This window comes from Rana temporaria, chromosome 3 (genome assembly GCF_905171775.1).
Source record: "Rana temporaria chromosome 3, aRanTem1.1, whole genome shotgun sequence".
Lineage (NCBI taxonomy): Eukaryota > Metazoa > Chordata > Amphibia > Anura > Ranidae > Rana > Rana temporaria.
This window is the reverse complement of record NC_053491.1, coordinates 116,624,093-116,641,093: the sequence shown is the minus strand read 5'-3', so window position 1 is coordinate 116,641,093 and position 17,001 is coordinate 116,624,093. Positions and strand designations below refer to the sequence as shown.

Sequence of the window (17,001 nt, the reverse complement as noted above, 5' to 3'; positions counted from 1 at the left end):
TGATGTATCAGTCTATATGCTCCCGCCTCTTTCTTTGGGACTATACCCAGGGGAGATAGACGAAAATTCTCGAAAGGGGGGACCTGAAAAGGGCCCGCGATCCTACCCTCAGCCAGCTCCTTAGATATTTTCTCATGAACTATTTCCAAGTGGCAATCAATAGATTGTAAATTTCTTACCATCGTACAACCCGGACCTTTAAAGGTCGGGACTAAAAAACCCTCCTTGAATCCTTCAATTAGCAGAGCCGCCATCCTGCGGTCTGGGTAGCGCTCTAACCATGGTCGCATTACGGCTAGCCTCACCGGCGTCGGTGCTTTTCCCATGATTATCTTTAGTGACCGGCTGAAAAGAGGATGCGGCGGATTTGCGGAAACATCTGCTGGCTGGGTGAGAACCGCTGCAGTATGAACATTCATGCCTATAACGGCAGTTTGTAAGGAACTTGCACTGGCCTTCATTGAAGGCAAAGCAGAAACCTTTGCGAAAACTACCCTGACTACTTGTCGGGGGCTTAGGGGTGAACTGAGGTTTAGGTGGCAACATTAGGTTTAACCACAAACCTACATCCTTTGTCCCCCAGTGTAACGAAGGGTGGACCGCTAATTTCTGTCTAAAATTCTCATCGTATGAGAACCAAGCCGAGCCTCCGAAATGCCGGAAGGCTTCGGCTATAATGTCCAAGTGCTGGAATAGCCCGGAGCACTTGCCGGGGAAACGTTCCCCCATCACTGCAGCATAAATGCAGAAAGCTTGCAGCCAATTCTGAAATGTTTTAGGCACGGCCCGCCTCCTGTCCTCCTCGGACCTATCGCCGGCCTGCTTGTCAGCTTTAACTAAAAATTCCTTGGAGGAGGGCAATAATGACAATAGGTCAAATGAAAGGCAAATGAAAGCCCAGTGGGGACAGCACACATGGGAGGGGTTCTTTAAAGGAAAACTCCCCTACTGTCCCAGCCGACGGCCTGATAGGCAACGCAGGGTTAATAATGTTAACCGTACCCCTGACTGGAACCGGCTTCTTGGTGCTTTGTAAAGCAGGAGCACTTGGTTCTTGCCAAACAGAATTTACATCATCCAAACATGTCATGTCATATGTCACAAAATCATTGCTGACATCCTGAACATAATTGGCACCAGCTGCCTGTGCTCTCTGGCATTCTGCCTCATGAAAACTCTGCTCTGCACCACTAGCTTGTGCACCTGTATTAACATGTACATTCCTCTCAGCATATGCACCAGAACCCTGTGCCCCTTGAACTCTATCAGCACCACTAACATGTGCCCCTTGGAACTGTTGTAACACATTAGACAATGAATTAACTAGTACTGACAATTGAGATAAATCAGATAAAGAATTCTCACCAACATAGGACACTGGCTGCTCGCTCTCCTCCACAGCTGTAAGGTGAGTAGTGCTGCACTCCTGCTGACGAGATGCTCTTCTTGTCACAGCTCCAACTTCTTCCTTCAAGACTGTTACCTGGGGAGAAGGAGCTGCACACTGACCCCCTTTCTTTCTCTTACCAGGCTGCTGCTTTACCGCAGCTGAGCCTTTCTTCTTCTGCACAGGGGGAGGGGGGGTAGCCTGTACCGCAGCACTATCCTCCCCAAGACAGCGGCGCAGCCACTCCTCACCCCCCTTGCTTTCAGCCCTCTCCAGCAGCTGGCACAGGAGAGCCTCCCTGCTATTAGCAGCGCGGCGCTTCATACTTTTTTTTTTTTTTTTTTATAAGAGGCAGAGACGCGCCCGCACTAACCTGCTGCGACGCTGGCTGACAGGGCTGCTGAGGAGACCGCCGTGCTGGAGACCCTTTATAGCCTCCTACAGCGCGGGCTTCCTCCCGCTCGAACCGGCCAATCAGCTGCTCCGCCTGGTCCACCAATCACGGCCGCCGCTGCCCAGCATCGCATGACACCTGGAACGAGAGAAATGCACAGCAGGAGAACTGCACAGCGTGCTTTCTCCTTTGAACTATCCCATGTTGGTCCCGCATATTGCTGGGACCTTTCATTCTTTCAAAGGCAATTCCTATAGTAATATAGAATACTATTTTCTTTCAAAACAATCATATGGAGCCGTCCAATCTACAGCCCATAGGCCATTTCAGATCAGCAAGACAAAGCTAAGTAGCTGAAAAATATCAGTATAGCATGCATTTACCACTGCACACTGTGTTCAATTCCAATTTAAGGTGAATGAAAAACTGGTTTCAGCTCATCGGCCATGCCCCATGACACTGCAGGCTTGGTGCGGTGTCGATCTGTTATGGAGATATCTAAAAAATAGGTTACAGGGGATAGTATTAATGAGCGGCTTGGACCAGTTCAACTAATACCCACCCACATTGCTTGTTGTGTACTGAAATTTGGAATTGTAAGTTTTTGTAGTTTATCCCTCTATCCCAACATGACTCTGAGCTCATCAAAGCAGGACTTCTCCTCTGTTATTGAAATGAGCACAGCTCAAAATGGTGGCTTTATGGCCATGTTGGTATAACAATAGGTAAAAGGCAGCCCCTAAAATTCACTGGAAAGATAATTTTGGTGATTTTGTGGTACAGGAAGGGTAGCATCTACTGTATGTGTGGTAAGGGCACAGCATGTTGTTTAAAGCAAACTGTTCCTACTATGCATATTAAAGAGATAGGGTACTGTCAGTTAAAGCCCAATTCCAGATTATTATTTTTTAAACTAAATAGTGCATTGTGCATCACATTACCTTACTCTTCAGCCTGGATTCCATGCACCTCTTCCCAGGACATCTTACAGTGTAATAGATCAAAGCCGTTTTTGACTCTTTGAGACAAGCTGATTTCCTGCTTTGGGGACCAGACATGTTTTAGTGCTCATTATCTTTTAGGGCATTGGTCCCCTCACTACCCTCATATGTCCTCCTGGAGACTATGAAAGATAATGTGGATGTTTACTGCAAACATAATGTGTAAAGAAAAAATAAATAAAAATCCTGATCACTTCCTCACAGTAGCACAATGTTATTATGGTAACCTTACAATGCTCTAGTCAGTGTGTTAAAAAAAAAAAAAAAACATACTAAAAAGTCAAACTTTTTTTGTACTGTCACCAATCAGTGTCCCTAATCGATCAATTTTCTGATATATTGTATACCATAATTTGTGGACTCTAACTTTCCTACATAATAGTATACACTGATTTGGATTATGTTCACAAAATAAATGTAGCAGAATACATTTTGGGCTAAATTTATGAAGAACAATTACTTATTTGCAAAATTTTATAACAGAAACTAAGAAAAATGCTTTTTTTCAAAATTTTCTGTCCGTTTATTTAGCAAATAAAACAGTGTGATTAAATACCACCAGAAGAACGCTCCATTTGTGTGGAAAACAATTATATAATATTTTGTTTGGGTACAGTGTTGCATGACTGCGCAATTGTTATTCAAAATACGACAGCACTGAAGGCTAAAACATGGCCTGAGCAGGAAGGGAAAAAAGTGTCATGTATTCAAGTGGATAAGCTGGTTACTCTGCATAGAGAAACCTTGTTAATCTTTCATATATACTTCCTATTTTGTTAGTCTGAATTTTCAATGAATATTTAATAAAACTGTTTAAACAAGGTAAATTCACAGTTGTATTATGACCAGGTGCGTAGTTGTTATAGGTAAACAGCAAACATGGTATGAGGGATTCAACTGCCTTCTGTAGCACTTCACTCTAATATAGCTTAGAAAACCCCTTTGAAGTCCACAGTTCATCCAACACTGGCAGACAAGGGAAGGATATCTCCCTTTGCCCCACTGTTGAATGAGTAGTTGTTTGTATTTTTAGTTTGCATCAGCTTAAAAAAAGTAAATACCGTATTTTCCGGCGTATAAGATGACTCGGCGTATAAGACGACCTCCTAATTTTCCAGGAAAAATTTTGGTTTTGGGATATACTCGCCGTATAAGACTACCCCCTTCCTACTAGTCTTTCTGGAAGCTGAGGGGTAGCCAGAACAACCGCTGACAGAAACAACCGCTGACAGAAACAGGCTTTTTTCAAGCCTCACTATGCCATTACATGCCTCACTGTGCCATTACATGCCCCCACTGTGCCATTACATGCCCCCACTGTGCCATTACATGCCCCCACTGTGCCATTACATGCCCCCACTGTGCCATCACATTACATGCCCCCACTGTGCCATCACATTACATGCCCCCACAGTGCCATCACATTACATGCCCCCACAGTGCCATCACATTACATGCCCCCACAGTGCCATCACATTACATGCCCCCACAGTGTCATCACATTACATGCTCCCACTGTGCCATCACATTACATGCCCCCACAGTGCCATCACATTACTTGCCCCCACAGTGCCATCACATTACTTGCCCCCACAGTGCCATCACATTACTTTCCCCCACATTGCCATCACTTGCCCAAACACTGCGCATTCACTTGCCCCCACTGTGCCATCACTCACGTTTTGCAGGCCGGTGACAGTCTCTGTCTGCTGCGAGCGTCCATGATTTCAAAGCTGCGCCGTCTTCTCAGCGTGTCCTGTGATTGGCGGAACACAAATTTTCCCAGTAGTGCCTCTGTTCTGTGTTTCCATCAATCACGGATGCCTTCTCATCTCGTCCGAGAATGAGAAGGCATCCGTGATAGGAGGAACACAGAACAGAGGCGCTGCTGGGAAGATTTGTGTTCCGCCTATCACAGGACACGCTGAGAAGACGGAGACCGTACCCGGCGTATAAGACGACCCCCGACTGCATTTTTTTGCATCCAAAAAGTCGTCTTATATGCTGGAAAATACGGTACACTTGAATTTGTATCTAATATAGACATTTATTTAAAAATAGGGATATCTAAGGACAGCAGTATTATTATTTTTTTAATAATGTATTTTTTTGAGTCAATGAACTGGACATATTGGATGTGTCAATGGATAATAAAAAGCATGAGTGAGGTTCCTTTAAGCTGTTCCTCATCACTCAATTTACAAGTAGAAAAGCAGAGGTGACTTTATTAAATGTCATCATACACATTGCTGCAATAGACAAATCCCCTGATATAGGAAGAGTTCTTACTGTGCAGAAGACTTACACAGTATGCAACATTTATCTCTATTTCTTCCGGCAATATTTTAAAATAAATAAAATAAAATAAACACTGCCATTAGCATAGATTAATTGACCAGGGACTCCTAATGAGTTCTACATTTTTGGAGGCATATACCAATAATGCATTCCTCTGACTTTCTGCTAATTAAATCATATCTGATTGGTAGAATTTCACTTGGTGTCTCTGCTGTGCCAAGCTCCCTTTTCTCTTTGAAAGATCTGATGAGAGTTGGTTTTGTTTTCACAGCTAATAGCTCCCCTGCTGCACTATCGGCATCTGCCTCGGTTTGCAAGAGTTTTATACACTTAACCCAGTGCAGTGAATGTATTGCCTTTGAGAGTTCCCATTAGAAAATGTTGCATATTTATAAAATACAGTCAGAAAGATGTATTTCACATTTTTCTAGGATCAGTGGAAAATTCACTGGCTTGCTGCTTTTCTGTTTCAGTGGATTGACAGATCCTCTGTATGTGTAATGGATAATATTGAATGTATCTTTGTGAGCTGGCCAGCATTGGAATGGGCTTAATAGCGTCCCAATCATATAAATTATTTTTGCCCATATATGTACCAAAACGCAGCAGAACTATAATGTTTTTTTTTTGCTATAAAAAGGTAAGGTGAGGTTCAGCAGCCCCTATGAACGCCCACCAGCCCACATATATACTTGCTTACAACAACACTAAAAAAACACCAGACTGCTAGTCTGGGTGCTAGAGTTGCTCATTCGTTGGCATGTTGGTTTCATTTGGCATGATAAGGCACACTTTGAACTGAGAAATATACATGGTGAATTATATTTAAAAAAAAGCATACAAAGCTATTATGGTATGCCTGTGGTGAAAAGGGGCAATACACACACATACAATGCAAGTTCTTTACTTTGCCACTTATTTAAATTGAATGTACTCTGTATTTACAGTGCTTCTTTCATCTCAGTTTGATGTTTTAGATCATTAAAACACATGTGCAACTAGTTTTCCTACTTTTAATCTAGGCTATTTCCAATAAATGTCTATAACATGCATTTAGTTAAGACTATTAGTGCCCCAACAACATTCCAGGTACTGCATTCATGGATTCTGTCCTTCATAAAGAGAAGTATCACTTTTTTTTACAGTTCCCGATGGATCAGTGTATGTAGTACTGTGTCCTATGTTTCTAGATGTAATGCTAGCTTGGTTGGACGGGCCACCTCACATCCCTTTGGTGTACAGGGACCTGAAACTGCAGCTAACTACAGGACGAGTGCCAGTCTTCTGCTCTCAGCTTGAGGCAAGCACTGGCACAAGGAGTCAGCCTTACCTTCTTCTACATTCCTTGTGCCAGTGCTTGCCTTGCTAGCTGTGGTAATGGTTAGCCATGTGGGGGATGGGGGTTCCCTGTCTGACATTGCAACAATCATTACAGGACATCTTTGAAAAAAGGACATAGTACTACTTTGTTCTATTGGAAACTGTACACTGCAAAAAAAAATGACACTGCTTCTTGAAGAAACCTTGGGATTAAGGACACCTATGCCCAGACTATGGACAATAAACTATTTGCATATATAGTTACATAGTTACATAGGTTGAAAAAAGACACAAGTCCATCTAGTTCAACCAAAAAATATACAATCCCATATACACAATCCTTCACCCACAGTTGATCTGGAGGAAGGCAAGCAAAAAAACAGCAAAGCATGCTCCAATATACTACAGCAGGGGAAAAAATCCTTCCTGATCCCCTGAGAGGCAATCGGATTATCCCAGGATCAACGTTACCTATATATGTCAGGACCCAGTTATATTATGTACATTTAGGAAAGAATCCAAGGTCTTTTTTAAAGCCATCTACTGAGCTCGCCAGAACTACCTCTGGAGGGAGTCTATTCCACATTTTCACAGCTCTTACTGTGAAGAAACCTTTCCATATTTGGAGATTGTATCTTGTTTCCTCTAGACGTAAAGAGTGCCCCCTTGTCCTCTGTGATGACCTTAAAGTGAATAGCTCAACACCAAGTTGACTATATGGATCACCTATGTATTTGTACATGTGGATCATATCCCCCTTAATCTCCTCTTCTCAAGAGGGAATAGATTCAGTTCATCTAACCTTTCCTGATAGCTGAGCTCCTCCATGCCTCTTATCAGTTTGGTTGACCTTCTCTGCACTTTCTCCAGTTCCCCGATATCCTTTTTGAGAACTGGTGCCCAAAACTGAACTGCATATTTCAGGTGAGGTCTTACTAATGATTTGTACAGGGGCAAAATTATATCTCTCTCTCTGGAGTCCATACCTCTCTTAATATAAGAAAGGACTTTGCTTGCTTTGGAAACCGCAGCTTGGCATTGCATGTTATTATTGAGCTTATGATCTACCAAAACCCCCAGATCCTTTTCTTAGCCCCCAAATGCATAACTTTACATTTATCAAAATTAAACCTCATTTGCCCTTAGTTGCCCAATTGTAAATGTATTTTATGTTTCAAACTTTATCATACCTGGGATGTCTACTAGACTCTTGTTTGGACAGATTTAAGTGCGTTATTTCTAAGAATTACAGGCCTACAATATAAAACTCCAAATTACCATACAAAAATCTGACATAATCAGACCACTAGGAAGGTTAAAATATTTTATTCCAGCAAGAACTTATTTATGTGGTCTTTTATTAAACTTTCCAGTATCTTCCCGACTATAGAAGTTAAGCTAACAGGTCTATAGTTACTTTGTGAAGACTTTGATCCCTTTTTAAATATGGACAACACATTGGCCCTGCGCCAATCCAGTGGTTCCATTCCAGTCATTACCGAGTACCTAAATATTAGAAACCATGGCCTTGAAAGGACAGAGCTAAATTATTTTAGGACCCATGGGTGTGTGCCATCTGGTCCAGGTGCTTTATCCACTTTTATTTTGTCTAAATATTTCTGGACCATATCACTCTTTGAGTCATTGTGGATCATTTGGGGCTGTGTCACTACCACCCCCATTATGGACATGAGCTCCCCCATGCTCCTTTGTATACACAGAGCTAAAGAAAATATTTAATACGTTTGGATAAAATAAGATGAATGCGCTAAATCAACCCTTGCTATTGTACAGTACACATCAAGTGTATATATATGTGTAAACACTCAGATGTTCAAATGAAACAAAATACAAAAACAAAAAAGTCCACAAACATATATAAAGTGCACTTGTGCATCAGTGCAAACACTGTGAAGTGAAAAACACCAGGTTAAAGCAGAAAGAAACAAACCATTCATAGATCCAGCATGTAGACTGACTCAATGATAGGGAGCACATGCGATATGCTCAGCACTTCACCATACCTCCCATCCACAGTCCAATACTGCCACTTGCTGATTCTGAAAGCCAGCTCATAGAGAGGGGAGAGAAAAAAACAATAAAGGAAAATGCTCATAGTGTAGTATGGCCGAGAAAAAACAGAGATTGTGGACTGATTAGAGCAGGCCATAGTTTGAAGACCCCTGGATTAGAGAAACCACACTCATGAATCCTCTGCACATAGACAGCCTGTAGATACAGCTCAGTGTGGCGATCTCCTCATGCGGATGTATTTCTGCCGATCGCGTCACTTAGGCTTCTCCTATCATTGAGTCAGTCTACATGCTGGATCTGTGAATGGTTTGTTTCTTGCTGCTTATAACTGGTGTTTTTCACTTTACAGTGTTTGCACTGATGCACAAGAGCACTTTATATATGTTTGTGGACTTTTTTGTTTTTGTATTTTATCCAATTATCCTATTTTATCCAATTTGTTTTCACTGGTTTAGCACCTTTTTTATGTATGCAGCTTTATCATTTGGGTATTTTTGTTGTTGTTTTTTCCTTATTTGATCATATTAGCGCTGTAGTACATTTTATATATATTTAATACATTTGCCTTCTCTTTGTCCCCAGTTACCCACTCTAGATTATTTGGTAAAGGGTCTACATGCTCAGACCTGACCTTTTTACTATTAATAGTTTTGAAGATTTTTGGGGGGTTTGTCCTACTATCTTTGCAATCTGTAGTTTGTTTTATTTTTAATTTTTGTATCCTAACAGGCAAAAAAAATAAAAAATATTCCTCCCCAACCTTTCTACCGCAAGTGCTGTGGAAAATAGCATTCTCAAAAATCACAACAGATACTACAAAGTTGAATTTCTAACACCTTACAGCACCAGGTCTTTTTTACATTAGAAGGTTGGGAGGCTAAAAGCCTCTACTGCCAGAGAAAGAAAAATGAGAGGAGTGTGATTACAGTGCCTTTGAACTTAGAAATTGTATTTGTTCACAGTGCCCGCAGCTTCAGAGATCAACAAGGACTTTTTTTTAACACCCCTGGCGGTATCCCCGAGCGTAAGGCCCCGTACACACCATAGAATCTATCCGCAGATAAATCCCATCAAATGGGTTTCAGCGGATAGATTCTATGGTGTGTACACTCCTGCGGATATTTATCCTCGGATAAATCTCCCCTGGGATGGATTTTCAGCAGATGAATATTTGCTGACATGCTCAACAAATCCATCTGCTGAAGTCCATCCCAAAGGATGGATCCGCTCGTCTGTACAGACTCACCGGATCCATCCGTCCAAAGGGATTTCCCGCACGCGTCGTAATGATTTGACGCATGCGTGGAATTCCTTATATGACAGCGTCGCGCCCATCGCCGCGTCATAATCGCGGCGACGGCGCGACACGTCATCGCCAGAGGATTTCGGCGCGGATTTCAATGCGATGGTGTGTACACGCCATCGCATAGAAATCTTCTGAAATCCTCGAGAGGATTTATCCACGGATACGGTCCGCTGGACCGTATCCGCGGATAAATCCTCTCGTGTGTATGGGGCCTGACTCGGGGTTGGTTTTTCATGTTACAATCGGTAACCCCGAGTCACGCTCGGGGTAGACATGCAGAGCCTGCAGCGTGTGCTGGCTTACCTTCTCCTGGATCCAGCGATGTCACCACGCTGTGTGAGCGAGCAGGACCTCGCTCGATTCACACAGCGTCCTCCTGTGCCGCCGATCTCCGTTCCCTGCGACGTTACGACGCACGGGAGCGGAGATCGGCGCCAAATTCAAAAAAGTAAACAAACACATTGCATACAGTATACTGTAATCTTATAGATTACAGTACTGTATGTAAAAAAAACACACCCCCCTTGTCCCTAGTGGTCTGCCCAGTGTCATGCATGTCATTTTATATAATAAAAACCTTTTTTTCTGCCTGAAAACTGTAGATTGTCCATAGCAACCAAAAGTGTCTTTTTATGTCAAAAATGGTTTTAGATCAGCTAGAAAACAGCGATAATAAATTATAATCACTTGCAGAATTGTGTGATAGCGATTTGTGGGGAAATTCGTCATAAAAAAATAATAATAATGACAGCAACAATTCTGCAACTGAGCAAATTTCAGTGATTTTGAGTTGATTACATTATTGAATATTTTTTATTTTAATTATATTATTACTTGCTATAATTATTTATAATTATTTATTATATTATCATTTAAAATTTTGTTTTTAAAAAAATGTCATACCCGGGATGCCTATTAGATTCTTGTTTGGTCAGATTTAAGTGAGTTATTCCTAAAAATCACAGGCCTACAGTATAAAACGCCAAATTTCCTTGCAAATAATTGTACCGCTTTTGGTACGTAATTCCAGACAGAATCATACCGCCAGGGAGGTTAAAGCTGTCTTTTACTCTTTTAGGCATATGTAAATGCTTAGCTGTCCTTAGCCTGGTCATAGGCACTCTTTAAATGGGCCCTAAACTTTGCACTAATATTTTTGCTGTCTTTTTATCAGGCATTAGAACACAAAAAAACAGCCTATTACAGGATATCACCACAATTAATGACAAATTGCTGAACAGAGAACTGGAATAATTCAGTATCCATATTTAACATCTTTTTTTTTGTTTTACCTGATTTCTGTTGCAGACTTATATCCATTAAATGTCTTATAGCCCACACAGTAGATCAGTTCTAGTAAGTCAGTTAAGAGCCTATGTACACAAACTTTTCAAAACAAATTTTCTCTCCATACTGCACTGTTAAGGGTAACCATGATCTCTGGCTAGTGACTTGTCCTTACTCAGCAACAACTGAGACCCTTGCAGGCAATTGGAATGGAATTACCAAACCACCTCCAGGCCGGGTTCACACTTATGGTAATTGGATGCCCCACATCTAATTCACACATCTCCGGGGGCGGCCACGGAGAGCACAGCAGAAGGGTCCTGTGCGTCTTTGGCTCAGTTTCAGGTCCGAATTCCGGCAACATTTTGGACCTAATTCGGACCTTAAACGGTGAATGGGGACACGCTGGACCCCCTGCTGTGCCCTGCAGCTGCACATAGTGTGAATCCAGCCTGAAGTACAGTACTACAATACATTTGTATCTTCATTTATTTCTGTTATTTAACACAGTGGTCATCAACCATGTCCTCAGGGCCCACTAACAGGCCAGGTTTTATGTATTACCTTGGGGAGATGCAGAATAGAATACTGCAATCACTGAGCAGCAAATGATATCACCTGCAATGTATTTCAGTTATCTTGCAAACTGGGCCTGTTACTGGGCCCTGAGTACAGGGTTGATGACCACTGATGTAACACATATATGATAAGCAGTGTTAAGATAGAAGTTCACCCTAAAACTAAAATCTGTAAATCTTGCATCCACAATCTAAGACTGACCTATCTAGCCCTGTAAAGAAGAAATCACTATACATACCTTTTTTGAAGCCGCTCTGGTCCAGAGAAGCAGTGGCTTCTCAGTGGAGGCGGTGCAGATGGGGGCCTCCGACAACAGAAGCCCCATAGTAAGTCTATGGGTGACGTCACTTCCCAGGCATTTCACAATCATTGTTGGCTGTCTCCTGCACTGAGCTTCCGCCGCTGGAGACCGGACTTGATCAGCTTCAGAAAAAGTGTGTATAGCGATTTCTTCTTTACAGGGCTTGATAGGTAAGTCTTAGATTGTGGATGGCAGTAGATTTATAGATCTTAGTTGTATAGTGAACTTCTACTTTAATGCAGTTAACACAATTGAGAAGAAAATATGCTATTAAATATATGGCATGCAAAAAAACAGTATGTTTTGGGCTTCATGTGGAGAATCAGTGGAGTCATTTGTGGGCCAATGCATATTTAGACATGTAGTCCTACAACATGTGACATAACCATTTGTAGTTTTAAGGAATTTTTGGATAAATTAATGTAGACTATCATAGCTAATGTGTGTGTTTTGTTCTGTGTTTTAGATGTACAAGAAAAGAGAGATGCGAGCGTTCTCATGAGGCTCGAAGATTTGCGTCAGAGATGAAGCAGTGTGTCAGATTGACCGTCCATCCTAACAATATCTCTGTCTCTCAGTATAATGTGCTGGTAAGAATCCTCTTAGTCTTTAGAACAGCATAAAGCAGTTTTTATATCTTTCCTAGGTACAGTGTATTATATATATACCAACAAAGAAACCTAACAACAAAGCAAATGGTAATTACTGTAGCTAAAGATTCAAGCTTATTAATTTAATAAATGTAATCATTTCCCCGAATTCATCATTATTTTCATTGTTAATGTGGAAAAACGGATCTATGTTGAAACATAGAATTTACACTTGTAGAGTTATCTTTGGGAGAACAAAAGCAATTTGCTGGCGGATTTGCGTTACAGCCAAACAATTGCTTCTGAATTGAATCTGCAGGAAGAGAGACCTATTATCTTGTGTATTAGGCCCCAGTGCAGGCTAGAAATTGAGGAAAGCCTCATGGGGGTTAAGCCATTCACAGGGAACAGAAAGCAGTGTAGGGCTCACATCAATTCATTACTATCGGACAAGGAGAACTGTACCTGCATTTAAATGATTGCCCACTTTTACACTGCTGTATTGCAGAATTATTTTGGACAGGCTGAAATAAATTAAAACGTTATGTACCTTTTTATATTGGTAGACTGGATAGGAAACAAATATTTTGTACAACTTTATATTATGTAATATTTCTGTTTCCCAAAACATTACTAATACATTTCCTACTGTCCTAGACCAAAGACAAGCTGCTCTACTTTTGTTTAGCCTGTAACACATTGCTGGTATTTGACACCACTTAAAATCAATAGTAATGCTGTCAGTTATAAATAATTACTGCAGAACACCTTGGAACACTGAAAATAACTGCATACTTTACCTGTAAATACAAATATGGAGAATTGTTCACAAACATATAAATTCTATACTTTGATTATGTAATTGTGCTGCATTTGCTAGAGCCCTCCTACTCGCATATCAATCCAGTGTCTAACCGTATTTAGTAACATAAAGCAAGCTGCAAATACCGCTCAGCCAGAGACATAAAAATACTGAAGCCATTTTCCATGGGATAGATCATATAATAATTGAAATTGTTGGTATATAAAGATTGATGGTTGTATTCATGATTCCTAATTAATAAGTTAAATTACACATGCGATTATTTAATAAGGCAAAGTGTGGCAGCCCATGGAAACAAAGCTTCAATTAGTTTGGATTGTTCTAAATGCTCTTAATGGAGTAAAGAAGAACGGTACATAGTTTGTATCACTTATTTTATATTGCACATCATCATTGTTCTTTGCATCCCATTTCATATAATTGATGTGATCTGCTAGTTATGTTGAGAATAAAATAGGGCATATATTTATGGGGCCTTGGATTACCCCATATTCACAGATTTACTTGAAGTATAATTTTTTAGGTAACGGAGGTACCAACTATGAAGCCTAATCTCTTTGTGTTTAGACATGTATTGTGCTCTGCCAAACACTGACCAATCCCCTGTTATTGAGTCATTTGTTGCAGGTTAAATGCTGGTCATTACTGTATATACAATGTATATACAATTACCTAAACTTGCATCATGAATGAAACATCAGTGCTCCCTCAGGTGCTTTCACATTACTTTCCTCAACTGCAAGAGCCCCATAGCTCAGGACTCCTTAATATGCTAACCTTGACTTTCCAAGGAATATCAAAGACTGCCCTGTAACTTATTGTTGAGGTTGCACATTATTATACATAACTAATAGAGAGTTGCAGAAAATGGAAGTGTTTGGGTTAGAGCTAAGTATTCATTGGAGAATGTAAGATTTGAATTTCAGAGCACTCTAGATTTCGGGGCTCCTAGAGTGCTTAAAAGGCACATTCTTTAAACTTGAATGATGCTGTTATTCAAACCAAGACTGAAGACACCATATGGCAAAGAAGAAATGCTGAATGGTGACAGCTTTAGGTTGAAGGTTTGTATTAAAACCTGCTCTGAGGCACATTTAAAAAAAAAATTATGACACTGTTTGGTTTTAAGGAAGTGGTGGTGATTTAAAGTAAAGGATATACTGTGTAACAGTCAAGGTAAATTGAGTTTAACAGTTAAAATGTAGAGCATGTCAGCCACTAGTGAGGTTGCCTGTTTCACCTAACTATCATTGTTACACCGGATCTGTGTGATGCCAGAAAACTCCAGAAAAGTCCATTCAGCTAAAGATAATAGCACCACTTAATAACAAGTGGTCTTTCTGCCTTTGGCAATTGTATTTTTCAAGAATCTACACATTTAAAAAGCGTAATTGATTTTCTTTTGCAAAAATGCACTTGATTGCAGTCTTCTGGAGTAATTATTTGCAGCAGAATTATTTTAAAGATGTACAAGATCTATTTTGAATGGATCTTTTGCTCAGAGCAGCGAAGAATAACAATACTATTTCAGCATAATGTGCTCATCCTTGAAATCGTCAATTTCTTTGAGCCGCTCGTCGTTTCTTGGTCATTGCCGCCCAGTTATATCCACATTGCATGGAGCATCGGCTTGTAGGAAATAATATTTTTGTGCTTGTTCCATTCTTTTACAACAACAGAAAAATGACATCCAATATTGAGTGATATTGAACAACCTCGATAGTTAAACAGCAACATTGTCAAGACATTTTAATTATGCCTTATTTAAGCTTCCAGTCTTGGTTTCCCATCTTTTCATTCCTTTCAACACAGTCAATAGTCAGTCATAGTTCTGATTTTGATTCACTTCACTGTATTTTTTTTTTTTTTACAGCTGGTGTTGGAGGCTTACAATGTACCAGAGCTGTCCGCTGGTGTCAACTGCACATTTGAAGACCTTTCAGAAATGGATGGCTTGGTGGTTGGAAATCAGATCCGATGTATTTCACCAGCAGAAAAAGAAGTACCCCGTATTATTACTGAAAATGGTAGGATCATGTAGCAATATGTTTAGGCCTGTTACTTTATCAGAAATAAAGTTCAAGCGCACATCTGAGTATAACCAATCTGAATGTGAACGGCTATAGTATCTTGTGCTTGTGTGGGATTATCAAAATGCCAACAGACCAAATTTGCTACCAAACAGCATTGATAATGGTAGTTTAACACCGTCATGACCAGTAGTCATTAAAGCCTAGATACCTAAGGCCTAATTTTGCAGCGTCAGTACAAGAGGGTCAACTTACTAGTTACTAATGACTCTATGACTAATCGGCTTACCTAAATATTTTTTACTACATTTTATGGGTGTCCTGCTCCTGTTTCCAATTTTAAGCTGATAAATGCAATTTTATTTATTTTACATAACAGTTTAATATACATTTTTTAACTGTCTCCAGGTTATATATGATGACCATAAATAACTTAATTGGTGAACACATGACTGGAAACCTTGGTAATCGGTTCTCTACAGTGGTCAGGGAGAGGCTCAGAATTCCTATGCGTCTTGTTCTCAGCTGGAACATAAAGCTTTGTTCTCACTGTATTAAGAACTGTACCAAAGAATGTTAATCTATAGATTGTGATCAGCTAATGGGTAATAACCGCATCTATTGGAAAAAGAATCATGATTTCATTGCTTATGTCATTGCAGCCATTTAGTATTTGACTGAGTTCTTCTGGGTATTGATTGGTGGTAGATTTAATACAGAGGGTGTATATTTATAAAGCAGTGAATATGACATTCACCAAACATTCACTACAAGTGAATCTTCCTAGTGCATGGATTTTAAATGACAGGGATTGATTCACCTCCAGTAAATATTTAGTTTAACTATTTAACTGTTTTATAAATATGCCTCAAAGTGTAAATAGTAGTACAATAAGTCCCTGTTCACAGTGGTGCAACTTGACAGGTGCAAATCGCACAACAAATTGCACCCTATTGTCGGCAACGAAACTGTTCAGATCGGTGTTACGCCAACTTTACAGTGCCACACCGATTTGTAAAAGTCGGAATTCCGATGTGATTTGGTCGGGCAAAAGCCCGATCGTGTGTATGGGGCTTAACATTTGGACTTTGCACCCATCGCATACTTATTTCTTATTTCTCTTACTTTGGATATAAAATGTTACTTCATATTTGAAACACTTGTAAAGAGGTTTGCATATTTTTCAACATTAGAAATGTTGAGGACATTATTTGCTTGAGCTTTTTAACTGTAAAAAAATCCAAATATATATATCATGTATTTAAATTCATGAATTCGTTTATTTCCGGAGAAGAAAAAAATGCTTAAAATGATCAAGTGTAAATATTGGTTAGGGCCCTCAACTAATCTGAGTTTAAACTGATCAATGTGAATGATGATGTGAACAGAGAAGCTCTAGTGATGACACTGTATGTAATAAATATACAGTATATACAGACTTTTTATATTACTTTACTATTTTATATTTACAGACAATGATTTAAGTTCATTTGCTTCTAAAGCCAATGTCTAGAAGCCTTTCAATACTTATGACAAAAGTAGAACTGCAAAAATGATATAAAATATTAAGTACAAGCAAAAGGTCAGTTTCATTCAGTAACAGTAAAGGTAGTAAATATGGTGCTTTCACACTGTGAAAGAAAACAGAGAA

General features: G+C 40.0%; 1 protein-coding gene across 3 annotated transcripts in view; it reads left to right on the top strand.

The window, feature by feature from the left end:
- PLXNA4 (plexin A4) overlaps positions 1–17,001 on the top strand; it is a 910,139-nt gene that overhangs the window by 634,151 nt on the left and 258,987 nt on the right. For all 3 annotated transcript variants that reach the window (XM_040343305.1, XM_040343306.1, XM_040343307.1), the window contains 2 exons: positions 12,374–12,497; positions 15,194–15,347. In XM_040343305.1, coding sequence (XP_040199239.1) covers positions 12,374–12,497; positions 15,194–15,347 — 278 coding nt within the window. The remainder of the gene's footprint in view (positions 1–12,373; positions 12,498–15,193; positions 15,348–17,001) is intronic.